This window comes from Apiospora phragmitis (genome assembly GCF_038363925.1).
Source record: "Apiospora phragmitis strain CBS 135458 chromosome Unknown utg000004l:1.0-3135199.0:1.0-3139288.0, whole genome shotgun sequence".
In the NCBI taxonomy this organism is placed as follows: Eukaryota; Fungi; Ascomycota; class Sordariomycetes; order Amphisphaeriales; family Apiosporaceae; genus Apiospora; species Apiospora phragmitis.
The window spans coordinates 542,250-567,587 of record NW_027117402.1 but is presented as its reverse complement, the minus strand read 5'-3'; the positions used below and the strand labels follow the sequence as shown (position 1 = coordinate 567,587).

General features: G+C 28.6%; 1 protein-coding gene across 1 annotated transcript; it reads right to left on the bottom strand.

The window, feature by feature from the left end:
• Positions 1 to 21,235: 21,235 nt before the first annotated feature.
• PG994_003330 (uncharacterized protein) lies at positions 21,236 to 21,908 on the bottom strand (the record flags this gene model as incomplete). The annotated part of the gene is made up of 2 exons (XM_066854739.1): positions 21,236 to 21,655; positions 21,906 to 21,908. The coding sequence occupies 2 exons, from the start codon at positions 21,906 to 21,908 to the stop codon at positions 21,236 to 21,238; spliced, it is 423 nt and encodes a 140-aa protein (XP_066719017.1).
• Between the last annotated feature and the right edge of the window lie 3,430 nt (positions 21,909 to 25,338).

Genomic DNA, 25,338 nt, shown 5'->3' with positions numbered 1-25,338 from the left:
ATTTAGCATGCTATTTTAACCGTATAAACTAGCGAGTCGGAACGTGCAGCTTTTAAAAGACTTGAGATACCCCGAGCCACCTTGCGGGACAGAATTAGGGGCAGACCGACCCGGACCGAGTTTAAGGAGTCCGCCAGGACCCTCTTTTCCGTTTAAGAGGAATATCTTGAAACTTAAGCTATTTAATAAACGTAGCTAGGCCTTATTTTCAAATATAATATATTTTAATTATTCGTTACCCGGTTATTTAAAATAAATTAGCGCGTTTTATTATTTAAAATTTATTATTTATTATTTTAAATTAAAGACTATATTAATAATAATTATAAATTTTTAATATGTTTATTATATATTTAAGAAGATTTTTATTTTAAGATAAAATTTTATTAAAAAGCATTTTATTTAATTTATTTCTAATATAAAGAAAATTAATAATATTATAAGTTTAAATAATAATTATAATATAATTAATTTAATTAAAGTATCGCTTATTATAAATATAAAAAATATTAATATATAATAATAATAATAGTTTTTAAACCGCGGAGAAAACTTTTATAGTTTATTAATAGAATTTTAAAACTAATTATTCTTTAAGTTTTTTAAAGAATAAATTAATAATAATATAATTATATATAATTAATGAAATTTAATTATTATATATCTTAAATATTATAATTTTTTAATTTAAGTCTTTTTTAATATTAAAATAAAAAGCTTAAGAGTATTTAACTCTTTATTATTAATTAGTATAAATATAAATTAAATTAACTTTATTTAAATATAATTTTTAAATAAGCTTTTATACGTACGTATAAGTAGAGGTTTAATTAATACTATATTACTATATTTTATTATTTATATTTATCTATTTTATTAATTATAAAGGGTATCGCATTATACCCTTTTTAATAAGGTAGAAAAGGGGTTCGTGCGCGTAGGTACGTAGCACCCCTTTTAAATTAGTATAAATAGCCTTAGTTCTAGCTATTTTAATACTAGCAGTTTTTGTTTTTAACGATAAATTTCGCTAATTCCTTTTTTAAAACGAGCCTTTCTTTTATAAGGGTCTTGTACGAATAGGTTACGCTAATCTAGTATTCGGTACCTACTTAAGCCGTACGAGTAATGCTATACCTTTTTAATATTACTTTAATTAAGTGGTAAGTCTTTTTTTAATTAGTTATTTTAATCCTTTAAAGGTAATAATAATAGCGGGTGCTTTATTATATATTTAAATACATTATACTTTATTAATAATTAATAAAAAAGTTTTATAAATAAATATTCCTTTATACGGTTTAAATTCTTCTCTCGTACACTTCTTTTTTTTTCTTTTAATTTACTAAAACTTTATACGAAGATAAACTATATATATATATATATATATCTCTCGTAACTATATATATATATGTATTATATTTAATTAATAAGTCGTTAGTTTTTTAACGTTATTATTATTAACGTAATTAATCGTAATTAATATTAAATTACGCTGCCGACTTTTTTAGTTTAAAATTAATAAGCTATACTTACGTTTTATATTAATATATAATATTTTATTTCCGTTTTAGTTTTTAATATTTATTAACTTTATATAATAAAATAATAAAGCTTGCGTTTATAATATATTGGGCCGCAATATCGAAATTCGCGTGCTCGTTAATAACGATATTCGCCGTTTATTCGCTCGTATTATTTATTACGAAGGTTATTTTCGTACGGTTCTCGTTTAGTCGCGCGGTAATTTCGGTAATATCTATAATAATCGATACGTTTTATCCTACGTTTCGTTTCGTAAATACGTTCGTCTTAATAAATACTAAGATAACGCTTACGCCCCTTACGTTTAAGCTTTATATAATAACCGATGCTTATATTATAAATTATAATTCGTAAACCTTAATTTTAAAAGTAACGAGAATAATAATAATAAAGCTAACGTAATAATTATACGGTAATAAGTTAATAAGAAATATAAATAGTTTTTAAATTTATACGAGTAACGTTGTTATATAATTATTATTAATAGTTTTAATTATAATATAATTACGTTTTTCTTTACTTCGTTTTATAATATTTATAATAAAATATATTCGATAATAATTATATAATTACTTTTTTTCTTTTATTTATTATATAAATGTAGCTTTTTAATATACGTTTTTACTTATATAATTAACTTATTTAATAATACTAGCTACGAGGGGTATTATATACCTCTTTTAATAAAATAGAAAAGGGGTTTATACGCGTAGGTACGTAGCACTTTTTTTAAAATAATATAAACGGCTTTAGTTCTAGTTATTTTAATACTGGCAGTTTTTTGTTTTAACGATAAAATTAGCCTGTTCCCCTTTTTTAAATATGGGCCTTCCTTTCTCGAGGGTCTCGTACGGATGGGTTACGTTAATCCGGTATTCGGTGCCTGCTAGAGCTATACAGGTGATATTATACCTTTTTAACGTTAATTCTTTTTAAGTAATAAATCTTTTTCATTAGTTATTTTAATTATTTAATAATAATAATAATAATAAAGGAAGTTATTATATATTAACGTGTATTATTTCTCGTTCGAAATTAAATAGAACGGTTTAAAAGTAGTAATAATAATAAAAGTACCGTCGTATATCGCGATACGTTATATCCTATTAAGGATATACGAGTCCAGCCTTTTTATATACGCTTCTATATATACGGTAAAGCTATTTATCGAGACCATTTACTCGAGGGCCTTATTTAGGGATACCTTAAAAAGGGCGTTTACCGGGTTATTCTTGCTATTAATATAATAGATTTATAAGACCCCTCTTTTTTATACGACTTTTAAAAAGATATAATATTAATTATAATTCTCTTTTCGTTTATTATACTTAACTTAATTAAATAATTATAAAAATTTATTAATATATTTTAAAATCTTAAGGTTTATATAATTCTCTTAAACGTAATACTTAATACGATACCGTTATTTATATCGGAAATCCTGCCGTATAGTTCGCTAATTAATACGTTTCGTATAACTCTTTTATATTTCGTCGAACTTTAATAAATAATATTATTTTAAATCTCGAACTAATCTTTTATACGATTTATTTTTTAATTTAATAAGATTAAGTATTTAAATTAAAAAATTAAATTCTTATTATTTATAAACGAGCTATTAATCAAGATATATATCTTCGTATAATAAAAATTAAACGGGATATATTTTAAGCCGCGTATCGAGTTTTAAATTTATTAATTAATACGCTCGTTTAAGCTCTTAATATCCTTATTTTTTAAGGTTTATATTTAAGTAGCGATAAATAAGTTATACGTTATTTCTAGTTAATAGATAAATGCTAAGTATACTTCTTTTACTTGTTAAGAGACGTATTATTAATCTTTATTAATAGCTTTCGAGTTAATAGGCTTTAATTAATTAACCTATCTTTTTTATTTAAAAACAATATCGTATAATTTTAATTAAATCTTACCTCCGTTAAATTCGATTAGCGTATTTTCGGTTAGGATATTTTTCGGTTTTATACGTAATTATTACTCTATTAACTTTTTTCGCTCTTTTTAAAAAAAAGGTGGTTATAGCGAAGCTAAACGTATCGTTAATTTATTTTATTATAACATAGAAAGTATTTAATTCGTTTATAATAAATAATAAGTAGGCGTTATACGTTAAAACTATTATTTTTAAATTTTATACGTAATAATTATAATACGTTTTAAATTAATAAAGCTCTAACTTTATTAATTCGTATAAAGGTAATACGATTTAAAGTAGCGTCTTTTTAAGATATTAAGTCTTTAATTTTATTAATAAATATACGTAAATTAGTCGGTTTAGTTTATTATACGACTAAGTATACGCCTATGTAATACTACGTAGCTCGTTTTATATATTAAAGTTTTAAATTAAGGTCGATTCGAAGATTAATAAGAGTTTTTAGCTTATCTTTTAAATTATCGATAACTAAGTTAAATAACCTCTTTTTTTATTTTTTTATAGCTCTATATTATAAGCTTAAACTTCTCATATAGCTTCGTAGTTTTACCCTTAATTTTTTATATAAGCCGTGTTTTGAAAATTCTCCGGCCGGTATGCTTACTCGGGTCGAATCGAATAAATTCGAAAACTCTTCGTACGGCCAGATTATTAATCTCTTTCGCGTCGGACTCCTAGAATAGATATTTAAACGAGGTAATTGTTGGAACAACAGGAACTAAGGTTTTCCATATTACTCTAAAAGGGGTGCCACGTACCTACGCGCACGAACCCCTTTCCTATTTCATCAAGAGGGGTATACGATGCCCCTCGTAGCTCGTACTAAAGATAGACATGAACAATAGAATAAGAACGATTAAACCTCGATTAAAACCGGAACCACCGTACGTACGAGAGCCCATTTAACAGTAATAACGCCGTTTTATTAGAGCTTAATTATTAGGTCGTGATTCTCCTATTCTTTTTAAGTAAGGAATACGGCGGTTAAAACGTTTCGAAATAAATATTTTTTAAATTATCTCTAGTTACGTCGTATAAGAACTATCGTAATTTCCTCGGTTATCGGTTTAGTATTTAAGGTATTTATTAATTATTCCGGATTTAATTATATATCTAGCTTATAGTACGGATTTCCGGCCTCTTCACGATAATACGGCTTAATTTAAGTTATTCGAAAGGCTTTCGGGCCGTTTAAGGTATTTATAAAGATCGTACGGCTTTTAATAGCTATTATTTTATATAGTCCGGTTTATCCTTTTTTTTCTCGCTAGATTAGGATTTTATTTCGGAGCGGGAGTATTAAGATATCGTGGATAGCCGGTCCGTTTCGAGTATTTAGAGGTCGGTAAATATTAATATTTATACATATCTTTCGAAATATCTTTATTACCTTCCGTACAGCTTCTCCTCGTGCTTAGATCTCCGGTAATGGTAATAAGTTCCCGTCGATACAAGGGTATACTCCGAATACGAGCAAGGTAAGTATTGAGCCGTCGGGACCAGCCGTATTATTTAAAGCTTTAGTAGCTATTTAAAGTATTATTTCGGTATTTATTTAATAACCGAGATCCTTTTATAGAATATCGAAGGCTTTACGTAGTAAAACGTGTATTCGTTTAATTTAACTTATTATTTAATAACCTTCGATAAGTAATTATTTATAAGTAATTCTTATTACTTATACGTAATTTCCAAATTCTCTTTAAAAATATATGCCTAGATTATATAAGATATAATTAAAAGGTCCTTAATATACGTATATTTAATACTTATAAAGTTTATTTTACAATTCTTATATACTAAGCGCATATAGTAATATAACCGTTTAAAAAAACGTACTCGAATCGATTATATAAAATACGTTCTATCCGTTAAAATAAATAACGTTTATAATAATTTCGTAATTAAAGTTATATTCGTTTTATAACGAGAATTCAAATCTTTATAACGCCGGATCATACGATTAATATTAAGAGCAGAACTTTTAGATCTCGTCGAGAACAGCAGGGTCGACGTCGTTATAGCCGGCGTTTTTTAAAAAAGTATAAAGCTTTTCCGTATAAGGGTATTTAACCCGTTAACAAAGGTATTAAAACTATTTTTAAATAAAATATAATATCGTTTCTATACGGCCGGTATTAAAAAACGGGTATCTTTATTTTTTAATTATAAATAATATTTCGTTATTCTTTTATATAATAAGATTAAAAATATTATTATAATACGCTTTAAACCGATTAACGTTATATAATAAAAATAGAAAAAAGTTATGATATTTAAAATATAATACTTAATTACCATTAATCGGTTCTATATATCGATTATTTTAATTAATAAAATAAGTTTTAAGCTTTCGAACTTAATTTCGACGCTCTTTAAGGTTTAATTAATTCGTATATCTAGGTTCTCTCGTATATAGGCCTTTATTTAAAGCTTTCTAACTATCGAAAGTAAGGCGGCGCCGGTATTTTAAAGCTCTTTTTAATAAGTTTAGTTATACGAGCTATTAAAGTTAAATTAGTCGGCTTATATAATAACTTTTAAAGAATAAATATCCTCGTTAGTAAGCCGGTAATAGAACACGGCGTCCGTTAAATAAGTAATATTTTATTATACGTTTTCCGGATTAAAATAACTATATTCCTTTTCGTCGTTTTTTAGCTCCTCTTTTTTTCCTTTTTTAATTTTAAACGAAATCCTCGTCTTTATTTTAAGTAATAAATTCTTATTTAATATTTCTATACGTTTAAAACTATTAGGTTATTATAAAAGTTCGTTTTTTAATTAAATAATTTATTAATTAATAGATTTATTTATAGTAGATTCGGTAGGTTTTTTATTCGAACTGCCGGTTCTTATACGATAGCTTAGGTCGAAACGTGTTTATAAATCGTTAATTCTTATTCTATCTTAATAATCGGCTATTATATAATAATTTACTACCGTAAACTAAATTCTTTTTATTATTATAACCCGACCTAACCATGCAGCCAAGATCCCTATAACTAACGGCACGGAACTACGATACCCCGACCAGGTTACGATATTATAGCTATAAACAGGACCGCCAGCTATATTAATATAAACTCGCCTATACCCCGCGATTAATTAACGCCTCGCATAAGCACTCCACGATTAACGACGGGCCGGGTAAACTCTTAAGCTAAAAGGGCAAAGGACGGAGGCCACGTAATAGATCTTAGGATCCTAACAAGATCCCAAAATCCGGCTCGAACAGATCTCGCGAAAACCGCGAGATCTAAAAGATTAATAAAAGAGGGATTAGATATATAACGATAAATATTCCTTATATATTTTATATAAATACTTTTTATTTTAATAATTAATTTAAATATTAATTTAATTTATTAATAAAATGTATTATTTTAACGATTTTATTAAAAATATTTTTAAATTAACGTATTTTAATTATTTTTTATTTTTACGGCTATTATATATTATACTAATAAGAGCGGACTGTTATTATACGTTTAAATACTTTTTCGTATTATTAAATATAAACTTTTCGGTACGTTTTATTAAGTTTTTTTTTAAACTTTTAATATCGTTCGTTATATTTTAATTATTTTTATTTTTACGAATTATTACTTAAACCTTTCAATAATACTTATAAAAACTATATTTATATTTAAACTTAATAATACCCCTTATTACGGGAAATCTTTTATAATTATTATAAATACCCTTTAACGAAATCCCGCTATAAAAGTAGATAGCGACGATAACGACGACGGCCTTACCCGATGAACGTTAGCTAAGCGAATTAAAAAATTTAAGTAAGAAAACGCTAATTATTAATATTATTATACTAAGCTCGAAAAAGAACGTAACACCCTCTTAATAAAGGAAAACTTAAAATAAATACCCGATATCGATAAATTACGCGAGGAAGTACGTCTCCTCCGTACCGCCGCTAATATTATTTAAACCCCTGTCGCCTTAAAAAAAGGAATAAAAATTAGTCCACCTACGCCATTTAACGGAACGAGCGGGAACCTACGAAAATTCCTCGTTTAAATTAAAGCCTATTAATAAATTTACGAAAAAATATTCGAAAACTTTACTTAACGAGTTATTTACGCCGCCTCGTTTTCTAAAAGTAAAATACTCGCTTAGTTCGAACCTTACTTTAACGAACTCGTAAAAAAAGATTAATAAATCGAATTATGCCGCACGAAAATATAACGTATTTTCGGAAGTTACGATAATTTCGAGAACGCCCTTAAATTACTTTTTTAAGACCTTAACGAAGAAGAATAAGCGGAAAAAGAGCTTAAGACTTTTAAATAAAAAGGATTAGCCACCTCTTATACCGCCGAGTTTTAATATATTATAGCTCGATTAAATTATACCGAAGTTATTAAAATTATAATATATTATTAAGAATTAAAAAAAAATTTTAAAAACGAATTTAGCCGGCTTAATACTTTTAATAATTTCTTTTTATATATAGAGTTTATAATTAAGATCGGTACTTATATATATAAATAACGCCGCGAAAAGTAAAGCGAATAATAATAATAAATTAATCGAATTTAAACTAATATAAAATAATTACGTTATTATTATAATATATAGCTTAAAAATATTACCGCCTATAATTATTATAATAAACTTATAAATCTTAACACTATTAAATACGATAAAAACAATAAAAAATAAGACATTATTTATTATAATTACTATAAAAAAATATTACGCTAAAAAATACCGCGGATTAAAAAAGGTATTTTAACGTATTTTAAAAAAACGATAAGTTAACGCTATTAAACATAAAACTACCCTTATAACGGCTATTAAAAAAAGTAATATTAATAATACGTTAAACGTGCCCCATAGTAGCTTATCCTAGATAGCTTATTACGATAACGGATGTAATATATACTTAGCGGATAAGGAAGGTACCGGGTAGTTCTTAAAGGCCCCGTAAGTAGAGAAACCACGACTAGGCCCTCGTAGAAATTAGCCGAGAACTTACGCTCGCGTATACCTTAAAAGCCGACGACTCTAATAGCGACGAAAAAACGGCTAAATAAGGATAGTAAACCGACGACCCTTAACGGTTAATCGGAATACCTATAAACGAGCTCGTAAACGAGATCGCTAAGCTAAAAGATTTAAGAAACGACGGATAGCTAGCTATCCTAGGCGTCCCTTATTTAAACTTAAAATACCTACGCTAAGTACTTATCACGGTAGGATTCGATTAAGGAATCCGCGGTAACTACGTAATAAGTAATAACCCTCAGATCTCCCCTATAAGCGAAGTATATTTTACGTTCTTATAAATCTCGTATATATATAACGTTTATATAAAATAGTTCGTAAAAAAACTTAAAAACGAATAATTTTCTTAACGAATTAATAAATAAGCTATTATAAAACTATACTTTAACTACATAATTAAGAAAATTAAAACGTCGATCCTTAATAAACGACGCGTATACCTACTAATATAAAAATATTTAAAATAGTTATAAAAGTATTACTTAAAAAGACGGGATTAAAAAGAGTACTTTAAAAACTAATGCCTCGAATACGCTTAAAAAAATCGCGAGCTTATAAACGTTTAAAAAAAACGCTTAATACTTTTAGGACGTATAAGTATACGCCTAACGGGAGAATCCCTTTATTATAATTAAAGACCTATAAAGCGCTTATAAATTTTAACGAACTTAATAAACTTCCGAATTACCTAAAAAACCCGAATTTTAAACGATAAAAATAATACTATATACGGGGAGGGGTATAGAGATACTTCCGCCAACGTATTAAAAAACTCTTTATAAAAAAAAAGAGAACGATAATAATAATAAAACGATCGGTTATAAGATTTTATTATTTATTTAAAAAAATATTAGTCGGGAAATAAACGCCGCCGAATATAAAAAGATAATATTAAGCGGATTAAAAAAGGTCCCTATATTAAATAATAAATAACCGAATTATTTATAAATATATTATTTTAATAATAAGTATAAAAAGAGTGAATATTAAAGCGTTACTCGATAACGAAGCGTAAAGAAACTATATCTTATTATAAATCGTTAACCGCTTAAAATTAATATAATAAGAAAAAAACGCCCTATACTAATTTAAAACCGTTAATAAAGGATTTATAATTTATAATAATAAAAAAGTATAAAAAAAAGTCGCGAACTTTTCGATCGATATTAAAAAACGTTATAAATAAATTACGTATAATATTACGGACGTTACAAAATACGATATAATTTTAAAGATATTTTAATTATAAGTAAATAATTTTAAAATTAATTAAAAAATAGGCTAAATTTAATAAAATATATTAAAAAGCGGTTTAATTAATAAATAACGGTTTAAAAAACAACTTTTTAATAAACTTAAAATATTTAAAATATATATCGTTATTAAAAAACTTAAGCCGAATATTATAATAATTATATTAAAAAAGTACCGGTAATTTAAAGCTTTTTTTAATAAACAATTAGAAATAGGCTTATTATTTTATATACGGTAAAATTAAGAAATACTTTTTAGAAAAAGAAAAAAACTACCCTTTATATTTATATATAAGTTTAATTAAGAGTACGAAACAGTATTAAAAAAATATATCACGGAGAACCTCGAAAAGAGAGTTATATAACCATTTATATTACTAGCCGGATTTCTTATCCTTTTTATTTTAAAAAAGAGTAAAAACGGGGAGCTTAAGTAGCGTATATATATTAATTATTAAAAGCTTAACGAAATTATTATTAAAAACCGATACCTTTTATTTTTAATTAGCGATTTACGAAATAAACTATTATACGTTAAAATCTTCATAATACTTAACCTTTTTAATATATATAACTTAATTTATATTAAAAAAAGAAAAGAATAAAAAATCGTATTCCGTATTAAATACGAATATTTCGAATATTAAGCTATACTATTCGGATTTATAAACGCGCTAATAAGCTTTTAAAATATAATTAATTACGTATTACGCGAATATCTCGATAAATTCGTAATAATCTACCTCGACGATATCCTAATCTACTCCGAAAATAAAGAATAGTATAAGGAGCACGTTAAGCTCGTACTCTAAAAGCTTTAAAACGCTAACCTTTTAATTAACCCCGAAAAAAGCGAGTTCTACTAAAAGTCCGTCACCTTCGTAAGATACGTGGTATCCCCCGTAAAATCCGAATAGAACCTTCGAAAATATTAGTAATAAAAGAGTAGCCGAGGCTTATAAACGTTATAAAAATTAGATCCTTTTTAAAATTAATTAATTATTACTAGATTTTTATCCCTAAGTTTAATAAAATAGCGATACCCTTTACGTACTTAATACGGAAGGACGAACTATTTAAGTAAATAAAAACAAAAGAATTAGCCTTTTAAGCTATTAAAAAAAGAATCCTTAATGAATTAATACTTCGCGTAATAAATCCTAATGAACCTTTTAAAGTAGAGATCGACGTATTAAACTATATGATCGGAGGGTAACTTAATTAATAAGACAATAACGGAAAGTCGTACCCGGTTATATTTTTTTCGAAAAAACTAAATAATTTAAAGCTTAATTATTAAATTTATAATAAAAAGTTAATAATTATTATTAAAATATTTAAAAAATAAACATATTATTTAAGCGGTACGGTAAAATTAATAAAAGTTTATATTAATTATAGAAATTTTACGACGTTTATTATTAATAAAAAACTAAATAAAAAATAAATATAATGGTTAAATTTTTACTAAAATTTAACTTCTTATTATTAGCTATAAAAATAATAATAATAATAAGGCTAATACTTTAAGCCAACGACTAAATTATAAATAAAACGTACTATTAAAGATATATATAATTTTAATATATAATAAAAACGGAAACCTTATACCATTACGATATATATAGGTTACTTATAAGGTACAATTTTACGAGGAATAAATCGAGAAGTTTAAAAAATATTCCGGAACCTTAAACTTCGTAAATTAAGCTAAGAACGGGCTTAATATTAAAAAGTGACTCACTTACTATTATAATAAGATTTATATCTCCGAATAATACTAAAATAAGTTTATTAAAAGATTTTACGCGTACTACGTATATAAATACCAAAAGACTTTTAAAACTTAAAAGCGAATTACTAAACAGTTCGATTACAAAAACCTTAAGGATAAGGTTACGAGAATAATTAAAGGCTACGACCTTTATAATAAGGCTAAGGCTACGTAATACTAACCGTATAAAGAACTATAACTTATATTACTATTAAACCGAGCATAAAAAACGATCGTATTAAATTTTATCGTTAAATTATTACTATTAAAAAAACTATTAATTAAAATTAAATACGATAACGTATTAATTATTATTAATAAATTTATAAAGTCTACTTACTTTTTACCTTATAAAAAAGTAAGCGATATAAATAATTTAGTATATATTTTCCTTAAAATAACTATTAATTAATACGGGCTATTAAAAACGATTATTTCTGATCGAGACAAGTTATTTACCGCTAAATTCTAGAAATCTCTTATAACTTAATTAAAAGTTAAGCATAAATTATTTATAGCGTATTATTTATAAACCGACGGACAAACCGAGCATATAAACTAAACGCTTGAACAATACTTATAATATTACGTTAATTACGAATAAAATAATAAAGTACGGCTATTACTTATAATATAGTTCGCTTATAATAACGTAAATAACGAAACTATACGTATATTACTTTTTAAAGCTAACTACGGGTTCGAATTAAATATTACCCGACCCTAATTAAAAGGAGAATTAGTACCGATAGCAACTATTTAAGTCGAAAAATTAAAAGAATTCTTAACATCGCTATAAAAAAGCCTTACTTTTCTTTAAGAACAGATAACGGAATATATAAATAAGAAAAGAATAAAGGGACCTATTTTTAAAAAGGGAAGAAAAGTTTATTTACTCCGGCGAAATATTAAAACTAAACAATTAAGCGATAAATTAAACTTTAAAAAAATCGGACTATTTAAAATCGTAAAAATTATATTAAAAACTAATTATTAATTATTACTATTTAAAATAATACGGATACACCTTATATTTTATATTTTATTACTCGAACTAGCCCTTAATAACGCGAAAGTCGAAACATAACTAGAAATCGAAACAGATTAATACGAATATAAAATCGAGGCCATCCTCGATAAAAAATAAGTAAAATAAAAATAAAAATATCTCGTTAAATAAAAAAGTTATTTATTAAAAAATAATACTTAAAAACTTAAAAAGTACTTAAAAAATACCGCTTAAAAACTTTAATACTTTAAGGAATAAATCTAAAATCGGCTAGTAATAACGGCTTTAACGGAATATTAAAGTATACCTCGTCTTAATTAAAAAAAAAGTCGGAAGGTAACGTAGGAATAATTTCGGTAGACGGCTCGGTAACCGCTTTATGACGAGCCTCCTCTTTTACCTCCTCCTGCTCTACGCGTTTTAATTCCTTAATACAGTTAAGACTATATTAAACCGCCCGCATTATTTTTTTAAACAATAATTTCTTTTACTTACGAAGACGTTATATTTTTGAGTCTATTTCTCGACGACGCTCTTCGACCTCCTCGATCTCCGCTTTTAACTTAAAATATTAAAAGGCGGCGCTTATTAAGGCCTTCGCGAAAAACTTATATCGTAATTAAATTAATAATTAATAACGTATTTATTATAACGTAATAAATCGATTAAGGAAATATAATAAAAAAAGCCGTAATAAATATAATAAAAATAACCTTTTAGCATTTTTACGAGACTTTTAAAAATAGTTTACGTAAAGAGATCGTAAGTATAGAACTTTTTAGTTTTAAGTTATTTTAATATATAACGTTTTTTAACACGGTTATTTATAATAAATATATATTATAATAAAAATAATAAAAAAAGAAACTTATTACGGCTTAACGTTACGAGTAATTAAGATACTTATAAAAGTCGATACTTTAAATATAAAGCAGTTAAAAAAAAGAGAATAGTATTATAACCCGACTTAACTATACGGCTAAAATCCCTATAACCGACGACACGAAATTACGATACCCCGACTAAATTACGATATTATAGCTATAAATAAAACCACTAGTTATATTAATATAAACTCGCCTATACCCCGCGATTAATTAACGCCTCGTATAAGCACTTTATAATTAATAACGGGCCGGGTAGACTCCTAAGCTAAAAAAGTAAAAAACGGAGGCCACGTAATAGATCTCAGGATCTTAACGAGATCCTAAAATCCGGCTCGAGCAGATTTGGTAAAAACCGCGAGATTTAAAGGATTAATAAAAAAGGGATTAAATATATAATAATAAACGTTCTCTATATATTTTATATAAATACTTTTTATTTTAATAATTAATTTAAATATTAATTTAACTTATTAATAAAGCATATTATTTTAATAACATTATTAAGAATACTTTTAAATTAACGCACCTTAATTATCTTTTATTCCTACGGCTATTATATATTATATCAATAGGAGCGGACTTTTATTACACGTTTAGATACTTTTTCGTATTACTAGATATAAACCTTTCGGTACGCCTTACCAGGTTTCCCTTTAGACCCCTAATAGCGTTCGTTATATTTATACGGTTATTTATAAACCGTTTATTAATTAAGTACGTATTTATAACTAGGTTTCGATATAATTCCTCTATTAAATATTATTTTAAAAACCTTTAATCTATAATTATACTTAGTAATACGCGAAGGTCCGAAAATAACGCTTTATATATTAATTTTTAATTAATAAGGGGCGGTATAAGCGCTAGAACTTCTCGGTAAGCTCGTATAATTAAGGTATAAAGAGCGATCTCTTTTTCGAATTCTTTTCTAAAAGCTCGTTATACGAGTTAGAATTTATTTAGTAAGATTTCTAAAACCTCGATAAATTATTTCTCGGCGTTTTTATTTTTTATTTATACGAAAAAGGTTTTTATTTAATCCGTAAAATATTATATATAGTTTATTATCGTATTAAAATATAAGTTTATAAAGTGATATATTTTATCTTATTTCTTTTCTAGTCCGATATAATTAAAATAAAATGCTTCCGCATAGCTGGAAAGAATATCTAGGAAAATTATATAATGTTAGTTTTCTAATATATTTAGCCGTTAATATGTTTTAATAAATATCCGTACTTTATTATAAAAAATATCGTACGGTTTACCGGTATAATTATTTTCTTTCTTTTATACTTTTAAAAAAATAACGACCTTATTCTAATTAATTTTACCGTTATAAATAGCTCGGCTTAAAAGGATATTATACTTTATAATATATACTAAACTAAGTAACCATACGGTCTAGTCCGGCGGTACCGGAGTTAGAAAAGGAAAAGAGACGATATCTTATAACGCTTAAGTACTTAGAAATCCAGGGTTAAATATTAAGCTTAGAGTTTCCCGTAATATCGCGGATAATTACTTTATATAGAGACCGGGTATCTCTCGCTTAGGCGGCGGTAATTCGACTATCTATTCTAGGGAAGAATATAGAACATCCTCTTTTCGGGTTTCCGAAATCGGTTCTGTCGGTCGGTCTTATTAATATATAAGAGCGGCCGGTAATACTAAGCTTATAAGATTAGCTTTAAAAGATCCGTTCGTTAATATATTAACTTTATATTTTTTAAAATAATTAAAAAACTCCTGTTAAAACGTATAATTAATTTAACCGAATTAATACTCGGTCTATTTGTCGAACTCGGTAATAAATAATTTTTAAAAAAGAGGTCCCCTTTGTTTTTAATATTTAATATTTTAAAAAGTATTATGTAAAATACGTCGTAAATAGTTCACGTATTATCTATTTAAAAAGTACGTTTAAAGGTTCGAATTCTTAAAAAACGAGGTTAATATTTCTTTTTTAAACTGTTAAAAAAATCACGATATTTTAAAAAACTTCTTTATACGTAACGTACCCCACAAGCGAGCTGCGTATATAAACGAGCTGCGCATTTTTAATTAACTTTTTTATAATTAATTTTATCTTAATTCTTCTCTTTTAATAAGTATAGAGTTAAAAAATAAAGAAAGAAGGTTTAATTTAACGCTTTAAGCGTTTTAGAATAACCCGAAATTAAGTGTATAAAAAGCTGTAGCGATATATTATATCCTAGAGTTAACGTTACGTAGTTAACGACGCGAAATTCGATTACGATCCGAAATTTTTATAAATTTTCGAACGTTTTCTAATTTTAAAAAACAATTAATTATTCGATATATTATTAATTTAAATACGGGATCATTTCTTTTTTAGTTAAGTAGTATAAAAGGTATAGCGAATCGATTACTTAGCTTACGCGACGCGAGACGTGTCGGCGTTAATTAGGCCTTTAATTTCGTATAACGATAATTAGACTTCCGGACGCGTTTTAACCGAAGAATCGATTATTAAAAAATCCTTTACGAAGATCTTAACGCGTATTACGCGTAAATTATTTTCCTATAGAATATAGTTAATAAGTATAGGATATAAAAGGAGGATATATATAATTTTATTAAGACCGGGTTTTTTATAAGCTAAATTTCGTCCGAAATAATCGTAACTATTTCCGATCAACGCGGAAGGCCTAGGGTAATATAATAAGGGAACCGGGAATAGGTTATAATTATTCAGGGCGTCGGATTAAACGGTTACGCCACCCCTCTATATATTATCTTTACTAAGAAAACGCACCTCTTTTCTTAATATAAAAATAACATATTACTAAAGGATTAAGTAATCGTAATAATTAAAAATAATTAAATTATAAATAAAAAAGGCGAGGACTAGATTCGATACTTTAATTAATATATTAAGTCTTATACGAAGGGTTATTATAGCTTCCTAGTCTTAAACGGCCACGAAAACCACTACTCGATAGCTTTCGAGCTCTATTATAAAGAGAACTCGATTATTATACTCTATATACTTTCTTATTTATCGTATAAACTTTAACCTTTTAATATTAGCTATTTCTATATATTAAAAAAAGTATATAACAAAGAAATTAAAGGTTTTATACGGGCGTAAATTATTTATATCTCTAAAAAGGACTTTTTATTAACGTTTTTAAAAGTGTTTTAAGTGATTTTTATAGTTTTAAATATATAAAAAGGCTTTTAAAAAATAAGACTTATTTCGTATAGTCTAGAATATATTATTTTATAATTAAAGATAAAACTACGCACTTTAACACTTACGGGGACGTTTTCCGGCCTATTTATCCCTTAAGAATTAAAAACTTTAAACAATTCGATTAAGGCCTAGTCTTAAACCGAATACGTTTAGCAACGTATCGTATAATATTAAAATAACTCTCTAATATCTATTTTAACTAGTTTTAATTAGATTATAAAGGTTATAATGCAGGTTATATACCGAGTTACTCTTTTAAAAAGTGAGAACGCGATACTTCGAAAAGTAAATAAAATATTTAGCCAGCCCTGCCGTACGAAAAAAAAAACGGCTATAAGATAAAAAATCACTTCGTATATAAACTGAAAAAAACTTATAGTTTTAAAAACATATTAATAAATAGTTATAAAACAAATCGCGTAGGAGGAGTAATTATACGAGAACGTTTAAGATATGTTTATAACGCTATAAAATCTATAAAAAGCCCGGGTATAATACGCGTACTTATTAAAATAATATAAAAACTTTTAAAAAAAAAAATTATTAATATATTTAATTAATTTTAAGCGTTATAATCGAATTAGTTTATAACTTATAAAACTTAACAATAGAAAGTGCGTAGCTTATTTATATATATAGCTCGCTTATAAGGTACGTTAAATAGTTCGAGGTTTAAAGTTATCGGTTTATTTAAATTCGGTACGTCTAAGCTCGGTCTCGATTCGCTAACCGTAATTAATTCTATTTTAATAAGAGTTATTATTTTATAAATTATATAATAAAATTATTTAAATATATAATTATATATAGCTTAACTAGTTTCGCGTATAATTCGAAACCTAGTCTCCTTCTTATAATATATAATTAAGAAAAGAGGTTCCTCTTCGTACGGTTAATTTAGTTCGACTCTTTTTTTAAATCTCTAACGGGCGGAAATTCTCGCGGCTCCTTAGCACGGTCGCCCTTACGTCGGTAGGGGCGTAGAACCGTCTCTTTACTCTTACTAATATATAATCGCTACGGGTAACTATTAATTAATATTAAATAAGTATTACGATCGGCGTGTTAGTCCCCTGCGGGGTAGCACTTAAGGCGTATAATTAGACAGAAATGGCCCGAAGAGTCATTTCCGAAGCTTTTACTTTATGGCGTAGTAGTTAGTCTAAACGCACTATAATAATAAGCTTTCGTATATACGTATAAATAAGTTCCGGTTTTAATCGAGGTTATATTACTATATTCTTTTATTTATATCTATTTTTAATATTAGTTATAAAGGGTATTATATACCCCTTTTAATAAAATAAAAAAAGGGTTCGTACGCGTAGGCACGTGGCATCCCTTTTAAAGTAATATAGAAAACCTTAGTTCCTACTATTCTAATAAATTATTTAATTTCATTCTTTTATTCTAAAAGTATATTATATAATATTACGATCGGCGGTTTAGTCCCCTACGAGGTAGCACTTAAGGCGTAGAATTAAATAAAAATAATCGTTTAATTATTTCTAAAGGTTTTATTTTATAGCGTAATAATTAATTTAAATATATTATAATATAATAATTAAATATATTTATTAAATAAGAAACGTAGGTTCGATTTTTATACTTATCGAATAGGAGCTCTCTTTAGCTATTTAAATAAGATCGTTAATAAGTAAGCAAGGCCTTATACGAATTAGTTCTCTATATAAAAGCCTTAAGGTTTCTTTATACCGAACTCAAGTAAAATCATACGGTTACTAGGAGTTTATCGCCCTAGGTATAAGGGCATGCCCTTAAAGAGGGGGTATAGTATTACGATCGGCGGGTTAGTCCCCGCGGGGTAGCACTTAAGGCGTAGAATTAGATAGAAATAACCGTTTAGTTATTTTCGAAGCTTTTATTTTATAGCGTAGTAATTAATTTAAACGCATTATAATATATAACTCGAGTTAAGTTTTATTTTCGTTAAACTCGATCGCCGTTTCTTTTATTAAGGTATCTTTTATTATAAAGTTAAAAGTATTATTCTTTATATTATCGTAATTTTAAATATATTAATTTTATTTATTATAAATAATAAGTAAGGGTTATATATTAATATTAACGTATATTACCTTATAATCGACACCCTCTTATAATCGACACTTTATTAAAATAAAACGCGGAAATCGATTATTAAATTTAAATAGCTACTATTCCTTTAATTTTAAACTATAATATAATAGATACCTTAGAATTCGATTCTTTAATTTTAACCTAGTCTAGCCCTTCCCTCATACGTTATATACTTTTAATTAATATAAATTTCGAATTCGGGCTAATTTATACCCTTCGCTTCTTTCGAGGCCTTACGAGCTTTAACTTCTCTTTTAAAGACTAAATTTATAATTTCGTATTAATTAATAAATAATCCTTTTTATAATTTTTTTTAAGTCTTTTTAAATAGCTAGCGTTATATAATAAGGTCGCTTTAACTTAATTAATATAAGTGTCGAATTTAGCGCTTTAAATTAATATACTATTAATTAAAAGAGTCTAGATAAGTGTAAGGGCTTTATTTTAATTATTTAAGGCCTTTATTATCTCTTCTAGTCGTTTCCGGTTGCTATTTTCGAGTAAAAGAGGGCTGGTAAGTAGCTTAGTAACATATACGAGCTAAAGACCACTACCACACTAACCACCCTTAATATTCTAAGCTAATAAAGCCTTTTTATAAGCTTTAATATAGTATATAAAAAAGTTTTATTTATTAATAAAGGATAAATTAGTAAATAAAGATAAGAAACTAATCTCTTTTCGATAATAAGCCTTTATAAAGGTAAAAACCCTAATACTAAGGGGTTAAAAAACATGTAATAAATAAAGGGGTAAAAATAATAAGTAAATATTATTTTAGTAATAAAGGGACATAAAATCGTTAGTTATATAACTATTATACTCTTTTAAAATAAGTAAACGAGCATCCTTTAAGCTGTCCGAGGCGGTTTTTAATATAAAGATATATTTAATCTATTTAATAGCGATTTCGATATTCGTCTACCATTTATTATTTATATCGAACTTTTATCTATTAAATTTATCGAGTTTTTAAAGGAACTATTACTTTTAAACCGATTTACTCTTGTAAATTATTAAAAGAATAATAGCTTTATTAAGTACCGATATGTATTTTAATATAATTGTTTAACACTTTAAACTAGGCTATTTTTATTAAATAAAACGTAATTTCGAATTATTCATTATAAGGCTATTACCTCTTTAACTTTTTAAAATATCGTTCTCGTTTATATTATACCTATTTTTAAGTTTAATAGTTTAAATTTAAAATATACGTAGTTTAATTAAAAACTAAAACTTAATTACCTTAGTTAATACTTTATTAATACGCTAAAAATTAATACGACGTTACCTCTTTATTCGTAAGATTAGGTAATGTCGAAGGAATAAATTTATCTAGTTTTTACTTAATAGTATAAGGTTATTATAAAGGGCTAAAACGCGCTAAGCTAGTTCTTTAATTTACATATGCGTTAGTGCAACGCTAAGGGCTTTTTATGTTAAAATCTAGTCTGCTAGATACTTTTTTTAAATTAAAAAGAGCTTCTAATAAGTAAATTTTAATTCTCGACTTAATTATCGGCCGTAAAGTCGATTAATAAAAGTAGACCGTGAAATATCCTAATAAAGGGTAGCCTTATAAATCACTGCTTACAATATTTTTAATAGCGGTAGAGATGTTTTTTTTCGATATATAAACGCACTATTAATAAATTAATATATATTTAAAAAAAAAGCTTAATTCGGATTAGAATTAGTTAAGAAATCTCTTTTTAAATCGAAATGGTGGTAAATCGTGGTGGAGGTCGACAGGGGGGTCAACTATGGGGTGACGTACGTTATAACGTACAAGGGAGGGGCCAGACTAGGTTGAAATTATTGAATCGGATTCTGAGATATCTACTATATCTACAGTCGAAAGCGATTGCATTATAGTCCAAAATTGAAGGAATGGTGGCCATTTAGAGTTGGTGGTCAATTTCCGCGTTCTATTTTGATGGGGTGTCGGTTATGGGGTGACATACGTCACTACAACTACGACCACCAACACCACCACTGCTGCCACCACTGCCGCCACTACCGCCGACCCTGTAAGTCTTGTTCCAGTGCCTCACCTTCCTTGAACCTGCAGCTTGGCCTCTGGAAGAGCACCTCTAACGTTAATTGTTGTTTAGCCTCTGCTTGTCGCTTGGGAACCACTGGGGGCCGCAGAGACTAGAGCCACCGGCATTCTCCGTCAACCATCGGGGTCATAGACTGGTTCTGTGGCTATCTGCGTCGGCTGCTGTTGTCGTGCCGTTGGGGCGGACCCTCGCCGGTGTCATCCTCCTCGTTGACAGGGGGGTCATTAACGCCCCTGCCGCCGCCGCCATCGACCCTGCAAGTCTTATTCCAGCAACTCATTTTGAGCTTGCAGCTTGGCCTCTGAAAGAGCACCGCTAACGTTAGTTGTTGTTTAGCCTCTGCTCGTCGCTTGGGAATCGCTGGGGGCGGCAGAGCCTGGAGCCACAGGAATTCCTTTATGGCTCCAGTATCTGTCGACCCTCGGGGTCATCGACAGGGTCTGGCGATGGCTGCGCTGTCTGTTGTTGTCGTGCCGCTGGGGCTGGGGCCGGGCCCTCGCCGCCGCATTGTTGCTTGTGGACCAGGGGGTCATTGACGCCGCCGCCGCCGCCGCCGCGGCGCACCCGCAGGCCAGCGCCGCCCAGCCCGCCGAGCCAGAGTCCGAGCCCGAGCCAGAGCAGGAGCACGAGACCGCTTTCGCCTCCGCCGCCGCCGCCTATTCCATGGCGAGCGGTCGGCAGCGTTGTCACGGCGATAAGTCCTGCGACGTTTAGGGGCGCATCTCTGGGTCCTAGGGGGCGAGGACGAGGGCGAGGAGGAACATGAAGAGGATGACGACGACAATGATAAACAATGTATGGTTTTGGGGGTAGGGACTTTTGTGTATAGGAGACGAAGAAAAGAAGAAAATAAAGTATAAAATAAAAAATTTCCAAAAAAGAGAAGTGATACACCTACTATGTGATTAAGGCCTTGCAGTCCCTTCGGAGGAAGAAGGTCAAGAACGTGGCCGAGCCCTTCGTTGCAAGGAGCAGGGCAACGTCGCCCTCGCAAGGAAGGCTGCTGCTGCTGCTACCGCTACAGAGGCTACCTCTGCCGCCATCAAGCTTTCCAAGCCCGCCGAACCATTGTCGAGTCCTTACTCCTAGTCGATCAAGAGGTGATTGACCATGCCGCCGCCGCCGCCGCCGCAGCTGCTCCCCGCGCTTCCGTCAACCCCTTCGTCTGGCAGAAACAGGCCCCTGTCACACGCATGCCAACGGAGGCATGCGTATCGGCCCAACGGCTAACCACATTCTTGAAGGATATGGCGGCTAGGATAAAGGGGCTTTTAAAAGAATGCCAGACTAGGTGTATATAAGCCTGGCGAATCACCCTCCCAAAAAGGAGAGGAAGAACGGAAAACCAGAGCCCCTAGAAGTGCCATAGTTAATTAAGCTAATGCACCCCTCCACGGACCACCCCTTCACGGACCACTGCGTTTCGCGTTATAAACGCGTTAAACCCTTAGATAATAATATAAATTTCTTTTACTACCTTTACTTCTTAAAAATATATATTATTATTATTTTATCCGTTTTTTTAATTATTTCTTTATATTAGTATTTAATATTTAAAGACGCGCGTAGGTTGCGATACGTGACGTAAAGCTCGGACTAGGTGTTTCGCGAAGCCGTCCGTAAATAGGATACCGACCGATCGTACGTTATCCGGCGCCTCGCCGGTATACCGACGCGATAAGAATTAAATAAAAACCGGCAGGTATTATTACTATTTTTAAAGACTTAATTAGCGAATTAAGCTATCGGCTAAGTTAAACTAGGCTTCGCGTTAACGTTTATTAAGTTTAAATATATAGTTTAATATATATTAAACGTTTTTAAAACGTTTTATATATTAAGGTAATATTAATATACTCGATTTTTAATTAAAAACGAGTCCGTTAAAACTATTAAGTTTAAAATAATTAATTATAACCGCGTTAATAAAGTAATTATTATTAATATTAACGTTTTTTTAATAGATTTAATACTTTAAAACTAGTTAATATCCCTTTTAAACGCTTTTATAATACCGATAAAATAAGTATTAGTTAAGGCATTAACGGTGACCACTAGGTAATTATTAAAACTACTAGCTATCTAGCTTTTAAAAAAGATGTCGAGAAAGGGGAATAGATTACTACCCTAGAGTATATAAGCTATAATAGGGTAGCCCTCCCGCCGCTAATTATTTTTAAAGGGGCCGACGTCTAAAGCTAATAGTTTTTAAACTTAGACGGCTATTTTTAAAATAACTAGCGGTTTAAAGTATCGCTTAAAAGGTAGACTAATATTTTTATAATATTAAATTAAATTTAAAATGTTTTTATTCTTTATATTCGATTTTATTAAAATAATAAATAAGTTATTTTAATTTATAACGGCTATAATTTATATATAAACGAAGATTTTTTATAGCTTTATTTTATTAATAAAACATAGCTCGTTTTTTATATATTATATTATAATTATATTATATAAGTTTTAAATATAAAGGTTTTCGAATTATAAAAAAAAAAGGTTAAAAATATTTTTAAAAATATATATTACGACCTAGCCTAATCATGCGACCAGACCCACAGAAAGTATCGGTACGGAACCACTATGCCCCGGCAAGGTTACGATATTACCAGCACCGACAGAGCTGCCGGCTACACCAACATGAGCTCACCTATACTCCGCGACCGACGGGCGCCCAACACAGAGACCCTACGGTGGACTATAGGGAGGATGGGCACCTAACGGGAGTTACGTGACGAGCGACAGGATCACGACGCTCCCGGTAATCCACGAGCTACGGGATCACGACGCTCCCGGTGATCCACGAGCTACGGGATCACGACGCTCCTGGTGAGCCAATCGGAACGGATTACTAATCCGCGATGTAATTTAAAGAAATCAGTAAAGGAGGGATTAAATATATAATTACGGACGTTTCCTTTTATATTTTATATAAATACTCTTTATTTTAATAATTAATTTAAATATTAATTTAATTTATTAATAAAATATATTACTTTAATAACTTTATTATAAATAATTTTATTATTTACCTTTTTACGTTATATTTATTTTTACGGCTATTATATATTATATTAATAAGAGCGGACTTTTATTATACGTTTAAATACTTTTTCGTATTATTAAATATAAATCCTTCGGTACGTTTTATTAGGTTTTTATTTAAACCTTTAATAATGTTCGTTATATTTTAATTACTCTTATTTTTATAAGTTATTATTTAAACTTTTAAATAATAATACTTATAAGAAATATATTTACTCCTAGACCTAGTAATACCCCTCGTTACGGGAAGGCCTCTATTATTACTGTAAATACCCTTTAACGAGATCCCGTTATAGAGGTAAATAACGACGATAATAACGACGGCTTTACCCGTTAAGTATTAATTAAGAGAATTAAAAAACTTAAATAGGAAAACGTTAACTATTAATATTATTACGTTAAGCTCGAAAAGGAACGTAACGCCTTTTTAATAAAAGAAAACCTAGGATAAGTACCCGATATCGACGAGCTACGCGAAGAAGTATATCTCCTCCGTACCCCCGCTAATATTATTTAAACTTTTATCGACTTAAAAAAAGGAATAAAGATTAATTTATTTACGTTATTCGACGGAATAAACGGGAACTTTTAAAGATTCCTTATTTAAGTTAAAGCTTATTAGCGGTTTTATAAAAAAATATTCGAAAACTTTACGTAATAAGTTATTTACGCCGCTTTATTTTTTAAAAGTAAAATACTCGCTTAGTTCAAACCTTATTTCGACGAACTCGTAAAAACCGATTAGTAAGTTAAACTGTGCCGCACGGAGGTATAACGTATTTTTAAAAGTTACGATAGCTTCGAGGACGCTTTTAAATCACTTTTTTAAGACGTCGACGAAAAATAATAAGTAAAAAGAGAGCTTAAGACTCTTAAATAAAAAGGATTAGCCGCCTTTTATACCGCCGAATTCCGACGTATTATAGCTCGACTAAATTATATTAAAATTATTAAAATTATAATATATTATTAAAGATTAAAGGAGGACGTTAAGAATAAATTTAGCCGGCTTGATACCTTTAATAATTTCTTTTCGTATATAGAGCTCACGATTAAGATCGATACTCGTATATATAAACGACGCCGCGAAAAGTAAGGCGGACCGTAATGATAAACTAATCGAATCTAGGCTAATATAGGACGACCGCGTTACTACTATAGTATATAGCCGAAAAATATTAACGCGTACGGTTATTATAATAGACCTATAAATTTTAATATTATTAAATACGATAAGAATAATAAAAAATAAAACGTTACTTGTTATAATTATTAGAAAAAGGGTATTACTTTTAAGAATACCGAGCTCCGAAGAAGGATTATTAAAAAGTTCCTAAAAAACGATACGTTAACGCTATATAAAACGAAAACACCTTTATATTAATTATTAAAAGAAGTAGCGCTATTATTAATTACGGTAGCCTATTTTAAATAGCCTGTTACGATAATAA